This window comes from Lithobates pipiens, unplaced genomic scaffold (assembly GCF_037356315.1).
Source record: "Lithobates pipiens isolate NorthernLeopardFrog02 unplaced genomic scaffold, aLitPip1_a1.2 Scaffold_18, whole genome shotgun sequence".
NCBI classification, from domain to species: domain Eukaryota; kingdom Metazoa; phylum Chordata; class Amphibia; order Anura; family Ranidae; genus Lithobates; species Lithobates pipiens.
In genome coordinates this window covers 315701381-315716957 of record NW_027507758.1, presented here as the reverse complement: position 1 = coordinate 315716957, position 15577 = coordinate 315701381, and the positions used below count along the sequence as shown (strand labels likewise).

The 15577-nt window shown below is 40.0% G+C and overlaps 1 protein-coding gene across 9 annotated transcripts in view; it reads right to left on the bottom strand.

Annotated features, from left to right (window-relative positions):
- The window catches only part of EPHA7 (EPH receptor A7), a 276731-nt gene that overhangs the window by 36672 nt on the left and 224482 nt on the right, over positions 1-15577 (bottom strand). For 5 of the 9 annotated variants that reach the window (XM_077487229.1, XM_077487233.1, XM_077487234.1 and 2 more), the window contains exons 8-10: positions 11875-11983; positions 6081-6136; positions 1507-1632 (exon numbers count right to left, since the gene is read on the bottom strand). In XM_077487229.1, the coding sequence (XP_077343355.1) occupies positions 1507-1632; positions 6081-6136; positions 11875-11983 (291 nt within the window). The remainder of the gene's footprint in view (positions 1-1506; positions 1633-6080; positions 6137-11874; positions 11984-15577) is intronic. The other 4 variants (XM_077487230.1, XM_077487235.1, XM_077487232.1 and 1 more) reach the window with 1 other exon arrangement.

Here is a 15577-nt window from a genome sequence, read left to right as displayed (position 1 = left end):
TGTTCGTACCAAGCCCCAGGTTTGCAATGACAGACAATAAACAAAAGGACATTTCAATGCAGTCACACAATCTCTTAAGGCCTGCTGTTGTTGCGAAACTCTCTTATCACAGATTTCACAAAATGACATACACACTGTATAATTTAGCGATCCTATCCCGCCAGAATTAAGCACTGCATCCTGTCAGCTGATAGTGAACCTGATATTTAATATCTTTACCCTAATGAAAATGAGCTTTTATTTTTTTTAATCTTGTGTTCAATTATATATTAAGTCAGGAAATGAGATTAGCTGTTTTCACCTGTAGGATTTATCTAAATAGAGTTGTTCATTGGATAACTTCCTTAGTCCTGTATAATTATACCTAAATGTCTGTGCTGGGAAACAATTTGGCATTTAACACTCATTACTTTGTTGCCTGTGGCGGCAGAAGTATGTGTCTGTCAAAAATGGCATTATAAATAATAAAGATATGCGCCACTACTGATAATATGTATTGAGTGTGTTAGTATGTTTGCATAGTGAGTTATCATTTTTGAATAGTGCTGCTAGCTCCGGGTATCTCTGTTATGATGTGAACAATAATTTAGCCCTTACACATTGCTGTGTATAACTTGTCCCAACAAACACATGAGTGAAATCTAATGGCATCTGTGTACAGCATGTATAAGTTGCTAAAATTAATAAATTAATTGGACATTGCTTGCTTTTTTACTTTGATAGTATACATACAGGATTGCTTTTATAATGACCAACTATATTCATAGCCGGTCCTAAAGAAATGATCAAACCACCAAAATATATTTCCTTCCTATGATATACACATATCATCTGAATCGTGGTGATATGTTTATCTCTGTACTGACATGGAAAACAGCAGGGTATATGCCAGACATTTTCGGTTGACCAATAAAATGTGCCTGTTGTTTAAGTACACCATGGGGATCTTGTCAAATAACTATCATTTGAATCTGTTGAAATTGCAAGTACTGAATGAACTTTGTCTAATATCCATGGGTAAATTAAAGGTAATATGACTTACAATATAAGACGTATATAGACATATGTCTATAGAAAGCAAAGAAATACACAAGTTAAAATAAAAACCAAAACCTGACTGGCTACAATGGGTAGCACCTTCAGGTGACTTTTAGTTCTTTTTCTTTTTTCTTTTGCTTATAGGTTCATAAACAGGTCAGTGTATATCAGCTTGTGATAAGAAGAGAGGAAACTTTTACTAGCAGTCATTTATTGCAGTAATTTAATGCAGTAAAAGAGTAAAATATAAAAATATTAACACCTACCCATACCACACACATCAAAACAATAGGACTTTTCGCAAGCACAGCATATTTCTGTATTTTTTAAGCCACTTTGCATTTAGAAATTCTGTTAAAAAGAAAATGTTTTACTTTTGAGCTGTAATTATTTGCCTGTCATATCATGTTTGATATTCCATCCTGGCTAAATGGAAATGTTGAAGAAAAACAGACACCTCTGACTTACCTGCACCAATCACGCGCTCAATTTTTATACAGGATGCATCTAACTCCTTGGCAAATTGATGGACAGCTCTATTTGGATCTTCGTATGTTTCAGGGTCAATGTAGGTTTTGGTGCCTGGAAATTTAACTGTAATGATGTCAGAAAAGCAGAACAGTGATGAAGGAATGCACACTGAGCAGTTATCTAGGACTGTCATTTTTACTGAGAGCTGCTAGGCAGAAGGTATTTCTTTCATGAAGCCAAATACATGTAAGAATCAGGATAATGTGCAAGCGCAGCATGATTACCAGTATGTGTACACATGCATATTAAACAAGATCCGGAGGAAAGAAAGTTAAATCTCAGCATACTAATATAGCACAGTGTAATTTGTTGAGTAACCCAACTGCTACAGTAACATTTGAGTGCTGCAGTGAAAATTACTTTTACGATGCTGCCTGGCTGTGATATCATTCAAAAATATACATTTTAATGTCTTAATTTCCACTACTCCAATTTCCTAAGTGAGGTAGAAACTCAATCACTTGATAATGTAGTTACCCCCAGCTAGATTGCGCATATGCCCTTTGATTACGTGAATCAATTTAAAAATTGAATAGCACGTACCATAAAAAATACAGGCAGCATCATTAAGTAAGGCCAGGGCAACTGTAATGTGAACATTTAAAAAAAAAATACAAGGTAAGTAATGCTTAATACACTGTAGCAAGGGTTCTCCGAACATGTGAAATTGATGCAATTAACTTGCTAATCATATCGCTATTACATTTTAACAGCAAAAGAATATTCACAAATCTTAGTGACCCATCAGCTCTATCTAAAACTCAGTACTTAAGGCTTTATTTGATCATGGAACTTTTTTTTTGTTTTAAAACTTGCAAATTTGTGTTTAAATAAAAAATTGTGGCTGGAGGGACAATACAGTGCTTTCAGGAAAAGTAAAAATGTCACTTCAGTCTCTGATTCCTACTGCATTGAAAGGGACGCCCCCAACACGCTCCCACAAATTCAGAGTTGGCTAATATGTAATAGAGGTACACTGGTGCTCATTTTCTGTATAGCCCTTCTTTGAACTAAAGGCTGATACAGAAAAAGAAAGCGACCTCTAAAGCAATCCCTAAAATGTTTCCCATATCTGAACATGCCTTTCAACATCTAAGGGAATGTAAGCTTTAAACGGCTACAAATCTTACATCTATGGTCAAATTGTGTTTGCTATAGAAAGAGATCCTTTTTATGCACAACACCACAAGTTATACATGCAGACAGCGCGATTAAAGTCAACTCTGCTTTCAATTCTGATTTTTGACAGGGCAATTTTTGGAATACCAGGTGTAAGGATTGAAAGCATAGACAGGTTCACTGTGAATGTGACCATGAATATTAATGCATTCACAAAATTCCTGAAATCTGCTGCATTTATTGTTTTTGTTTATTTATATATATATTTGTCATGTTTTTTTCACCAGTTTTATTACTCTATCTAATTGTATTCTTACAATTCCAGGATGAAAACAATAGCATAAAAAGAAAGCATTGCTGCATAAATTAACGATTTCTTGAGACACTAGCATCTCTGACTTCTCATTTAAATAAATCATATTTTTGACAATATTGAGCAACAGTTTGAATGGGATGCCAGCAATTAATTTATCTTTCAGCTCTCATTTGCATAATTCAATCATTTAGTCTGTATTTTTTTTTTGCTATCAACACCTTGCTCATATCTGTTAGTGAGTCTGAAATAGATGAATGAGGGAGAGAGAGTGGGAGGGCATAGGAAACAATAGGTTAACCTCCTACAATGTCATTTCAGGCAGGCAGATGGAGAACGAGCCACACTCTCGTTTTCCATGATAAGCGGCCTGGATTCCAAGTAACCTCGTGCATCTCAAACGGGCCTCTGATGGTTCTTTATTCAAGCTGTCATAAAACATTTTGACAGGAGAGAGCTACTCTGGCATACCAACATGAAATAGTGTTGGCTGGGATCTCAAAGCATTGTTGGTAGGAAACCATAGGAGGAAATAAAAATGTAAATTGCAATTGCTTTAGTAAACAGAGCTATTGTTTTTAAAAGAGCTTGATTCAATGAAAGATGGAAGTGCATAGAAAATTAAGGTACAGTGTGGACCTCACTAAAACAAGTTTAATGCTTTTTTCCACAAGGAAAAAATCAATAAAAAGGCATTCATACTCCTGAAAATTTGCTTTATACAAAAGAACAATAACACAAAACCAACTGTAAATAGCTGGTGACCACTGTGTTCTGTTGCTGCTGATGCAGTCAGATTAAATTAATCACAAGCCTTCCCTTCAATGCGTGCTGACAAACTGGTTCAGCAAAAAATAAAATCTGGTCCTTTCCAAGAATACTTTGCTTAGAGCTGTGAAACTGGCAATCATGAATGCATAAGATAATAATACAGCTAAGCTCCAATTCAAAAATGCATCCTAACCTATCAAATTAACATGATATGAAGGCATTTTGGATAATATAATAGTAAATAAAATGTTATGTAAATCAATTTTTATAATGTAATTCAATTACAAGCAAGCAAGTTAAGTAAATAATATAGACTGGGGTGTGTGCAATATGCTTTTTTAAAGTGATAAGCATGTTCTTTATTAAGAAATCATTTTGCACATCTCTCATTTTAAAATGAATCTTTTCTTCACCATTTTGAATAAAGCAAGGAGTACAACCTCTGCGTGGGTTTTACTGCTACTTTGAGCTTCATTAGCGAGATTTTTCTTCGTACCTCTCCTAGTAACAGCATTGTCAATAAAACAAACTGCAAGTAAAAAAAGGCAGCTATAAAAACTATTTCTTTATAGTAGTAGGGAAAAGCTGAAACTCCAGCTCTTATCGACTTTTTATTGCTATCTGTGTCCCCACTGAAGATTTTCCCTCACTTCTTGCCTTATGCCCTGCACACATGATCGGAATTTTGGTAGGAAAAAGCTCTGATGGTTTTCCTGACGGAATTCCGTCGGGATTTCACTTAAGCTGTCTTGCATATACACGTTCACACCAAATTCTGACGGCCAAGAACGCGGTGACGTACAACACATACGGTGGGACTAGAAAAAGGAAGTTCAATAGCCAGTAGCCAATAGCTTCCATCTCATAGTTGAATCTGAGCATGTGTGCGTTTTGAATGTCAGAATTGCATACACACGAACGCATTTTCGAATAAGAAATTTTTCCGACCAAAAAATTGAGAACATGCTCTCAATCTTTTGCTGGCCGAAATTCGGCCAGGAAAAGTCAGATGGAGCATACACACAATTACACTTTCCGACAAAAAGCTCTCATAGGTCTTTTGCTGGCCGAATTTCCGCTCGTGTGTACGCAGCATTAGTGTTAAGTGTGTGTGATGTGTGTGTGTGCGGGAGGGTCTATTTGAATTAAAATTAAAACTTGACAGAGTTTCTAACCCTTTCTCCCTATCCAAAGGTTTGGCTATTTGACACAATACATAGGATGCATATCATTGAAAACTTGGGTATGTCATTAATTCCAGCATTCATTTTTTTTTTAAAAGATGATCTAAGCATATTGCATAAAACAGAACTTAGATCGTGTACCCTTGCTAGTGGTATTAAATACTGACAGATTTGCTTAAAGGGTATGTTATGGAATGCAAAGACGCTCAGTTGTGTAAAAGTAAGTTCACAAGATTTTTCACAGTCGTGATTTTGTACATTTATAGATAAATGTACAATACACATGCTGTAAATGTCACAAAGCTTATAAAATCTTATAGGGAGAAATACAAACGGGGAAAAATCTAAACCAAGATTGCCATCATTAAGGCATGAACATGGGTAAAGTAGCTTACTGTATCAGCACTTTCTAATTTATGTCATAAATATAAATGAATTGTGTTCTTCTTCATCTAATTTCCATGTCCTCATTTTGTCTTAGAAGATTGATGCTTGCAGATATTGTCTCTGCTCTTATTTATAATTGCTTCATCTTCCTGGGATATTTCTCAATTGTGAGTCAAATAGCCATCCACATTAAATCTAGAATAAAGAATTGGGCCAAGAGCATGTCATTTTGCTCATATTCAGGCTTGTAAAAATTGTAGATTTTGCTAATCCTCTGCTCTGGGTAGTATATTTTGGCCTGCTTATTTTTACCAACATATGTAGGTAAATTATATTACATGCGCTTATCAGAAATGTATTGTGTTGATTGCATAAAGAGTGGCATGTTTAGCAAAGTTGCAATGATTGCATCTCATTAAGATGATTGACAAGAGACTGTGAAAAAAACAGCTATAAGCCAAGACCACAGAAACTTGACCACTGACCTTCAAATTACTGAATCTCATGAGAGGTCCTTAAAATGGTGTGAAAGTACTAATCACAGAAGTGAACAATATGACTGCTTGTTTGATGACAAGTATATGTGCTAAGTGGAGTAAGGTTTAGCTGTGATTTACTGAGTCCCCTTGGCATACTAAAGTCACTCTTCTCATGGAGAAGATTAATTACTAAATACAAATTAATAACATTTGTAAACTAGAAGATGTTTCTTGAAAATAAAGAAAGCAAACACTTACAATGAAAGTAAAGTTCTTCATCTCCTTCTTGATCAGCTTTGCTATAACCACAATGCCTAGACATGGTGAAGAAAAATAAAAATGTTTTTAATGTATTACCTGAAGATATGCTGAATGAAACATTATATATACTGCATACTCACACACCCAAAAAAAAAAATAAAAAAAATAAATATATATAGATACAGTGGTGTGAAAAAGTGTTTGCCCCCTTCCTCATTTCCTGTTCCTTTGCATGTTTGTCACACTTAAGTGTTTCGGAACATCAAACCAATTTAAACAATAGTCAAGGACAACACAAGTAAACACAAAATGTAATTTGTAAATTAAGGTGTTTATTATTAAAGGTGAAAAAAAATCCAAACCATCATGGCCCTGTGTGAAAAAGTGATTGCCCCTCTTGTTAAAACATACTATAACTGTGGTTGTCCACACCTGAGTTCAATTTCTCTAGCCACACCCAGGCCTGATTATTGCCACACCTGTTCACAATCAAGGCATCACTTAAATAGGAGCTGCTTGACACAGTAAGGTCCACCAGAAGATCCTTAAAAGCTACACATCATGCCGAGACCCAAAGAAATTCAGGAACAATTGAGAAAGAAAGTAATTGAGATCTATCAGTCTGGAAAGGGTTATAAAGCCATTTCCAAAGCTTTGGGAATCCAGCGAACCACAGTGAGAGCCATTATCCACAAATGGCGAAGACATGGAACAGTGGTGAACCTTCCCAGGAGTGGCCGGCTGCCCAAAATTACCCCAAGAGCGCAGCGACGACTCATCCAAGAGGTCACAAAAGACCCCACAACAACGTCCAAGGAACTGCAGGCCTCACTTGCCTCAGTTAAGGTCAGCGTTCATGCCTCCACCATCAGGAAAAGACTGGGCAAAAAGGGCCTGCATGGCAGAGTTCCAAGGAGAAAACCACTGCTGAGCAAAAAGAACATCAAAGCTCGTCTCAATTTCTCCACAACACATCTTGATGATCCCCAAGACTTTTGGGACAACATTCTGTGGACCGATGAGACAAAAGTGGAACTCTTTGGAAGGTGTGTGTCCAAGTATATCTGGCGTAGAAGGAACACTGCATTTCATAAAAAGAACATTATACCAACAGTAAAATATGGTGGTGGTAGTGTGATGGTGTGGGGCTGTTTTGCTGCTTCAGGACCTGGAAGACTTGCCGTGATAAAAGGAACTATGAATTCTGCTGTCTACCAAGAGATCCTGAAGGAGAATGTCCGACCATCTGTTCGTGTACTCAAGCTGAAACGAACTTGGGTTCTGCAGCAGGACAATGATCCTAAACACACCAGCAAGTCCACCACCGAATGGCTGAAGAAAAACAAAATGAAGACTTTGGAGTGGCCTAGCCAAAGTCCTGACCTGAATCCTATTGAGATGTTGTGGTATGACCTTAAAAAGGCCGTTCATGCTCGAAAACCCTCTAATGTAACTGAATTAGGACAATTCTGCAAAGATGAGTGGGCCAAAATTCCTCCAGTACGCTGTAAAAGCCTCATTGCACGTTATCGCAAACGCTTGGTTGCAGTTGTTGCTGCTAAGGGTGGCCCAACCAGTTATTAGGTTTAGGGGGCAATCACTCTTTCACACAGGGCCATGATGGTTTGGATTTTTTTTCACCTTTAATAATAAACACCTTCATTTACAAATTGCATTTTGTGTTTACTTGTGTTGTCCTTGACTATTGTTTAAATTGGTTTGATGTTCCGAAACACTTAAGTGGGACAAACATGCAAAGGAACAGGAAATGAGGAAGGGGGCAAAAACTTTTTCACACCATTGTAGATAGATAGATAGATACACACACACACACACACATAGACTACATTACCAAAAGTATCAGGACGGCTGCTTTTACACACAGATGAACTTTAGTGGCATCCCAGTCTCAGTCCGTAGGGTTCAATATTGAGTTGGCCCACGCTTTAATAGCTTCAGCTCTTCTGAGAAGGCTGTCCACAAGGTTTAAGAGTGTGTCTATTCTTCCAGAAGTGCATTTGTGAGGTCACGCACTGATGTGAATAAGAAAGCCTGGCTTGCAGTCTTCACTCTAATTTATCCCAAAGGTGTTCTATCGGGTTGCAGTCAGGAATCTGTGCAGGCCAGTCAAGTTCCTCCAACCCAAACTCGCTCATCCATGTCTTTATGGACTTTTCTTTACGCACTGGTGTGCAGTCATGTTTGAACAGGAAGGGGCCATCCCCAAACTGTTACCACAAATTTGGGAGCTTGAAATGGTCAAAAATATCTTGGTATGCTGACTCCTTGGGCTTGGCTCCTTCACTGGAACTAAGGAGCCAAGCCCAACCCCTGAAAAACAGCCCTATACAATAACCCCCCCCCCCCCCCACCAAATGATTTGGACCAGTGCACAAAGCAAGGTCCATAAAGACATGGATGAGCGAGTCTGGGGTAGACGAAGTTGACTGGCCTGCACAGAGTCCTGACCTCAACCCAATAGAACACCTTTGGGATGAATTAGAGCGGAGACTGCGAGCCAGGCTTTCTTGTCCACAACAGTACCTGAACACACAAATGCGCTTCTGGGAGAATGGTCAAACATTCTCATAGACACACTGCTAAACCTTGTGGACAGCCTTCCCAGAAGAGTTGAAGCTGTTATAGCTGAAAAGGGTGGGCCAACTGAATACTGAACCCTATGGACTAAGACTGGGATGCCATTAAAGTTCATGTGTGTGTAAAGGCCTGTGTCACAATATTTTTGATAATATAGTGTATGTATATACAGTACTGAGCAAAACATGTAGGCAGGTGTGAAAATTCAGAATGAGAAATCCAAAGCAAATTAATACATGGTGTGACCACCCTTTTCCTTCAAAACAGCATTAGTTCTTCTAGTTATGCTTGCACACAGATTGTTGCAAACTTCTTGACAAACTAATCACAGATCTTCTGTGGATGTAGGATGCCTCAAGAGTCCTGGAAGTGATGGCTTGGCCCTGATTTCAACATAATCGAGTCTGTCTGGGATTACATGAAGAGACAGAAGGATTTGAGGCAGCCTACATCCACAGAAGATCTGTGGTTAGTTCTACAGGAACAACCTACCTGTCGAGTTCCTTCAAAAAACACGTGCAAGTGCACCTAGAAGAGTTGATGCTGGTTTGAAGCCAAAGGGGAGTCACATCAAATATTCATTTGATTTCCATTTTTATTCTGTTCACTCATCTTGCATTTTGTAAATTGATTGAAAAGAAACAATTAAAAGCACTTTAACCTTGCAGCACCCGACTAAAATGTTTGCACAGAAATATATATATATATATATATATATATATATATATATATATATATACAGTGCCTTGCGAATGTATTCGGCCCCCTTGAACTTTTCAACCTTTTGCCACATTTCAGGCTTCAAACATAAAGATATAAAAATTTTATTTTTTGTGAAGAATCACCAACAAGTGGGACACAATTGTGAAGTGGAACGAAATCTATTGGATTTTTGAAACTTTTTTAACTAATAGAAAAATGAAAAGTGGGGCGTGCAAAATTATTCGGCCCCCTTGCGTTAATACTTTGTAGAGCCACCTTTTGCTGCGATTACAGCTGCAAGTCGCTTGGGGTATGTCTCTATCAGTTTTGCACATCGAGAGACTGAAATTCTTGCCCATTCTTCCTTGCAAAACAGCTCGAGCTCAGTGAGGTTGGATGGAGAGCATTTGTGAACAGCAGTTTTCAGCTCTTTCCACAGATTCTCGATTGGATTCAGGTCTGGACTTTGACTTGGCCATTCTAACACCTGGATACGTTTATTTGTGAACCATTCCTTTGTAGATTTTGCTGTATGTTTGGGATCATTGTCTTGTCGGAAGATACATCTCTGTCCCAGTTTCAGGTCTTTTGCAGACTCCAACAGGTTTTCATCCAGAATGGTCCTGTATTTGGCTGCATCCATCTTCCCCTCAATTTTAACCATCTTCCCTGTCCCTGCTGAAGAAAAGCAGGCCCAGACCATGATGCTGCCACCACCATGTTTGACAGTGGGGATGGTGTGTTGAGGGTGATGAGCTGTGTTGCTTTTACGCCAAACATATTGTTTTGCATTGTGGGCAAAAAGTTTGATTTTGGTTTCATCTGACCAGAGCACCTTCTTCCACATGTTTGGTGTGTCTCCCAGGTGGCTTGTGGCAAACTTTAGACGAGACTTTTTATGGATATCTTTGAGAAATGGCTTTCTTCTTGCCACTCTTCCATAAAGGCCAGATTTGTACAGTGTACAACTGATTGTTGTCCTATGGACAGACTCTCCCACCTCAGCTGTAGTTCTCTGCAGTTCATCCAGAGTGATCATGGGCCTCTTGGCTGCATCTCTGATCAGTCTTCTCCTTGTCTGAGCTGAAAGTTTAGAGGGACGGCCAGGTCTTGGTAGATTTGCAGTGGTCTGATACTCCTTCCATTTCAAAATGATCGCTTGCACAGTGCTCCTTGGGATGTTTAAAGCTTGGAAAATCTTTTTGTATCCAAATCCGGCTTTAAACTTCTCCACAACAGTATTACGGACCTGCCTGGTGTGTTCCTTGGTCTTCATGATGCTCTCTGCGCTTTCAACAGAACCCTGAGACTATCACAGAGCAGGTGCATTTATAGAGACTTGATTACACACAGGTGGATTCTATTTATCACCATCAGTCATTTAGGACAACATTGGATCATTCAGAGATCCTCGCTGAACTTCTGGAGTGAGTTTGCTGCACTGAAAGTAAAGGGGCCGAATAATTTAGCACGCACCACTTTTCAGTTTTTTATTTGCTAAAAAAGTTTAAAATATCCAATAGATTTCGTTCCACTTCACAATTGTGTCCCACTTGTTGGTGATTCTTCACAAAAAATAAAAATTTTATATCTTTATGTTTGAAGCCTGAAATGTGGCAAAAGGTTGAAAAGTTCAAAGGGGCCGAATACTTTCGCAAGGCACTGTATATATATATATATATATATATATATCAGAATCATAAATGTGTGCTTCTATCGAGACAAAACAGCAGCTCTGAACTGTAAGTCATACAAGTAGCATAGTAATGTAAATATTAGATTGCAGCTGGAGTTTTCATAATGAACAGTTTCCAGCCTGATTTTTTTCTTTATTTTACTAAGTACATATACTATACATCTGTGAACTGAAGCCTATTGAACATGCATTTGAAGTTACAGTTACCTACAGTACCTCAAGTCACTGATATGTTGTTAAGATTTGTAAATTTGGTCAGCAGGTTTTTCTTCCAACAAAAACACAATAGATAGATATTCTGGACAATAAGCAGATATATAAGAATTCTCCTAACTCATAACTATCACGAGGCAGTAGTGAAAGGTATATAGATATCTTAAAAGAGGCCGTACACAAGGCGATAAGGCCAATCAGCTGAGTTTTTAACTAAAACTACCTTTGTCATATTTGGCCTGCATGCGAATGATTACATTTAAAAGTAAGAGTTTTAAGATGAACATTTGATAAGAAGCTGTATTATGTATACTAAAAGATTTAGTCATCATATAGCTATATTTCTAATCCTATGTCCAACGGAATATAGTTTATCCTTGGATGTTGTTTCCATTCTATACACAGAGGAATTATCCTATCAGCTGGCACTGAATCTTCACAGTGGCAATGTCTAAAGTTTTAACAGCATTCGGGCTCCCTGTTACTTACAGAGTGCTGTAAATCATATTCTTAATTTAGTTTGTGTGTTCTTCTCTATTATTTCAGGTCTTTAAAATAAAATAAACAAATGAAAAAAATTACCGTCTCCCTATGATGAAGCCAAAAACCATGAAGACGAGGATAATAGTGCCTGCCACAGCAACCACTGCAATTATAATGACTGGATTCTGCTCACTGGTTACAGCGGTAGCTGCAAAAAAAAAAATACAACAGTAAAGACATAAATTATTTTAAAACATTAAACACATTTTAAAATATACTGTGCATCAGTATCACATTTGCATTAGTAACACTATTATAGGTCACTAGTTTAATATTTTGATGACCAGGTCAACAATTTACTGTACACCCCAAGTCTGCACTTCAAACCAAATCAATCTGTCACAGAGTTCTTAAACACCCCTGGTCATGCAGAAATTAAAGTGTATGTTCAGCCATTTATTTTTTCTTTTGTTTTGATTAGCGTCCAGAAGAATTAGAACCCTTGCGGGGAAATTACTGCGATCTGGCCCATCCATTAGAGAAATTTCCCTTGAATTACTATTACAGTAACAAACTTAAAAATACACAGAGATCTCAATTACAAGCTGAAAATGTCACTAGCCTTTCTCTACACTACTAGACAAAATAAAAATATTTTTCTTCTGTGTTGCTATTTTTCCCTAATTTTCCTCATTTCCTGCCAGGTGAAACTGCTGTCACCTAGACAGTAAGGCCTACTTTTCTCCCTGAAGAGCGATTCATGCTCAGATTATTCCTCAGAGAGCATTAGTCAGGCAGTGGGGAGGCATTGTGTCGCCTCCTCACTGCCTGCTTTATCCCCTTAAATACTGAACAACAAGACGTGTTGTGTGCAATTGCAGTGTGGGCCCATTCACCTGAATAGGTCGCACTCGGTGGGCTCTACTGCCCTACTGCACTCGGTGGGCTCTACTGCCCACCAAGCACAACAGGGGGTATAATTCTTGCTGTGGCCATGGTATGTGTACAACCCTGGCCACTGCCTCTACAGCAAAAGGGGAAGCAGTTGAGAGTTGGTAAAAACAGGGCTCAACCGTAGGGTTTATCACCTGGAATCGCAAATGTAAACAAGCCGTAGAAAAACCTGAATGAGGTATGGATAGGAGAAACGTGACAGGGGTTCTAATATTTACCCACTCAGAACCTTACCCTTCAGAATGTAAAAAAATAAAAATATATATAAAAAATTAGCTAGATTAAAACGTTAAAGAAATGTATGGGCATATTTATAAAGTAGTAAATGTGTTTTATTTATTAAAATTTATTAAACTTTCCCTGCAACTAAATCAATCACTATAATTTAAAAACACATGCACCAGGGAGCTTTACCTGTAGTGAATGTTTGATGAATGAATGACACATTTACTGCTTTACAAATATGCTAAGAAAACACATTGTTAGCAAACATAAAATACATATGTTGCCATTTATCTCAAATATAATAATAAAAAAAAAAAAAAACTCTTTTGCATTTACTGTGACCAAGTAATCCTGCCAGTTCATATGCATACACACGCATACACAACAAAAAATGTATTATATATAATATATATATATATATATATATATATATATATATATACACAGTATCTCACAAACGTGAGTACGCCCCTCACATTTTTGTAAATATTTTATTATATCTTTTCATGTGACAACACTGAATAAATGAAACTTTTCTACAATGTAAAGTAGTGATTGCACAGCTTGTATAACAGTGTAAATTTGCTGTCCCTTCAAAATAACCCAACACGGGGGCGTGGCCGGAAGCCGGTGAGGATGGACGCGTTCAGCCAGAGCTCCGTTGAGGCCTACTTACATCCACCGCAATCCGGACTCCAACCACCGCGGATCGGCTTTTCTTTGGGCTGCAGGCCCTGCTAACATCCCCCGCAGTCATCTGGAGATCGTTTGGCGCTTCCCCGGGCCTTCTGCGAGCTCCGGGCCGCCCCGGGCCTGCCGCACACTCGTGGGGCACTCCGCCGCCATCTTGCGGCCTACCTGGCTCCCGGAGCCTCTGGTCGTCCCTCGGCCCCGGAGGGGCTCCCATCCCTGGGCATCCACCTGGCGGTGCATCCCGGCCCGGATCCGGTGCACGACCGAGGCACTTTACTGGCACATAGTGGTCTGAGGCCTAGCGTTCCGTTACTACAGACGGCGGCCATCTTGGTACACCCGGAGCAGGCCGCAACCCTCTGCCCTTACTTCTGACGCCGAAAACCGCTCATAGTGCTACACCCCTTTGGTATTCTGCTCTCCCAGGCGCAGTGGAGCACCCTTGAGGCCAAGAGGGGCCTCCCCAGCCCCCGCAGCAAGTATTATCCCTTGGACGGAGCGGTATTGGAGTTACCTGGGCCTATTGTGGCTTCCCTGCCTTCGTTTTGCCTCACTTCTTCACCTGTACCATATACAGTTCGCAGGATTCCTTGCTACAAGTATTGCTCCTGTGACCCCTGGACTAGCGGTGAGTGCTGCACATCCCCCCCCCTCCCTCCCCCTCTGGATGTGGACTGTCTCCTGGCACCCGATCCCCCCCGTTGGTTGCCCATTCTGGGGGGTCCCCCCGCCTGCCGGCCGCTTTGGAGCCGGCTGCTGCCAGGCAGTTTTGTAATTCAGGTGCACAGCAGCCCTCAGCTTTCCCACGGACTGCCTAATGACATTGTGCTAATTCCTGCTGCTTCGCTGCACCGCAACCCTACACAGTAGCAGCGCACGCACCTAGTTTTCAAATGCTTCTCTAAGACCCCAGATTAGCTCCGCTCGGGACTTCAGTCTATCTCAGAGGTATTCCTGCACCACGTTTCTCTTCATCCACGATTTTTCCTTTCCTCCGTACCTCATCTTTTAACCCGCTGAGCCTTAGTGTATGCCGTCTAAAAAAAAGAAGGCACGGAGCACCGCCCAAAAGACTCTCACACAATACCTTCTCCGCTCTCAAGAACATTCCAGCATGGAGCGTGAGGGATCGGTTGATGGGCGCCTCTCTCCGGACCCGGCCTCTCAGCCTCGCATATTGGGCCCTTCCTCTTCTGCTCCTCTGTCGGATACAAGAACTGCCAATGCCCTCTCAAAAGCTGACCTGGAGGACAGTCTGGACTCCATGTACAATAGACTGGCATCCAAGTTTCAGTCAGAACTTCAGAAAACTTCTCATGCTCTCTCACAGGAGATCTCGGCCCTTGGAGCAAGGACTGAAAGGCTAGAGACTAAACATGACGAGTTGGCAATAGCTCATAATGACCTCAGCCGGGAACACGAAGCCCTTTCCTCCACGGTCCAACTTCTACAGTCTCAAATAGAAGACCTCGACAACAGAAATAGACGTAATAATCTGCGTATCCGTGGCATCCCGGAGTCCGAATCTGAGCTTATTCCGTTAGTTATCAGGTTGTTTAAATCTTTGCTCCCTGAACATGAAGCCACTATGTTCAAATGTGATCGGATACACAGAGCTCTGCGCCCCAAACCCCCGGAGGACAAACCTCCCAGAGACATCATTCTCTGCATGAAAGACTTTCTGGTCAAGGAGGAGATTTTGAGAGCGGCTCGTAACAAACAGAGGATCACTCTCGATGACAAAGTTATCCAAATTTTCCCAGACATCGCACCTGCGACCTTGGAGCGTAGAAGGAACCTAAAGGAGATAACCACTGTCCTACAGTCGGCCCGCATCAGGTACCGCTGGGGGTTCCCGTTTCGTCTTGTGATTCCACATAATGGCTCGACATACTCTGCTACCTCGGTCCTGGAGGGTCAGGAGATCCTG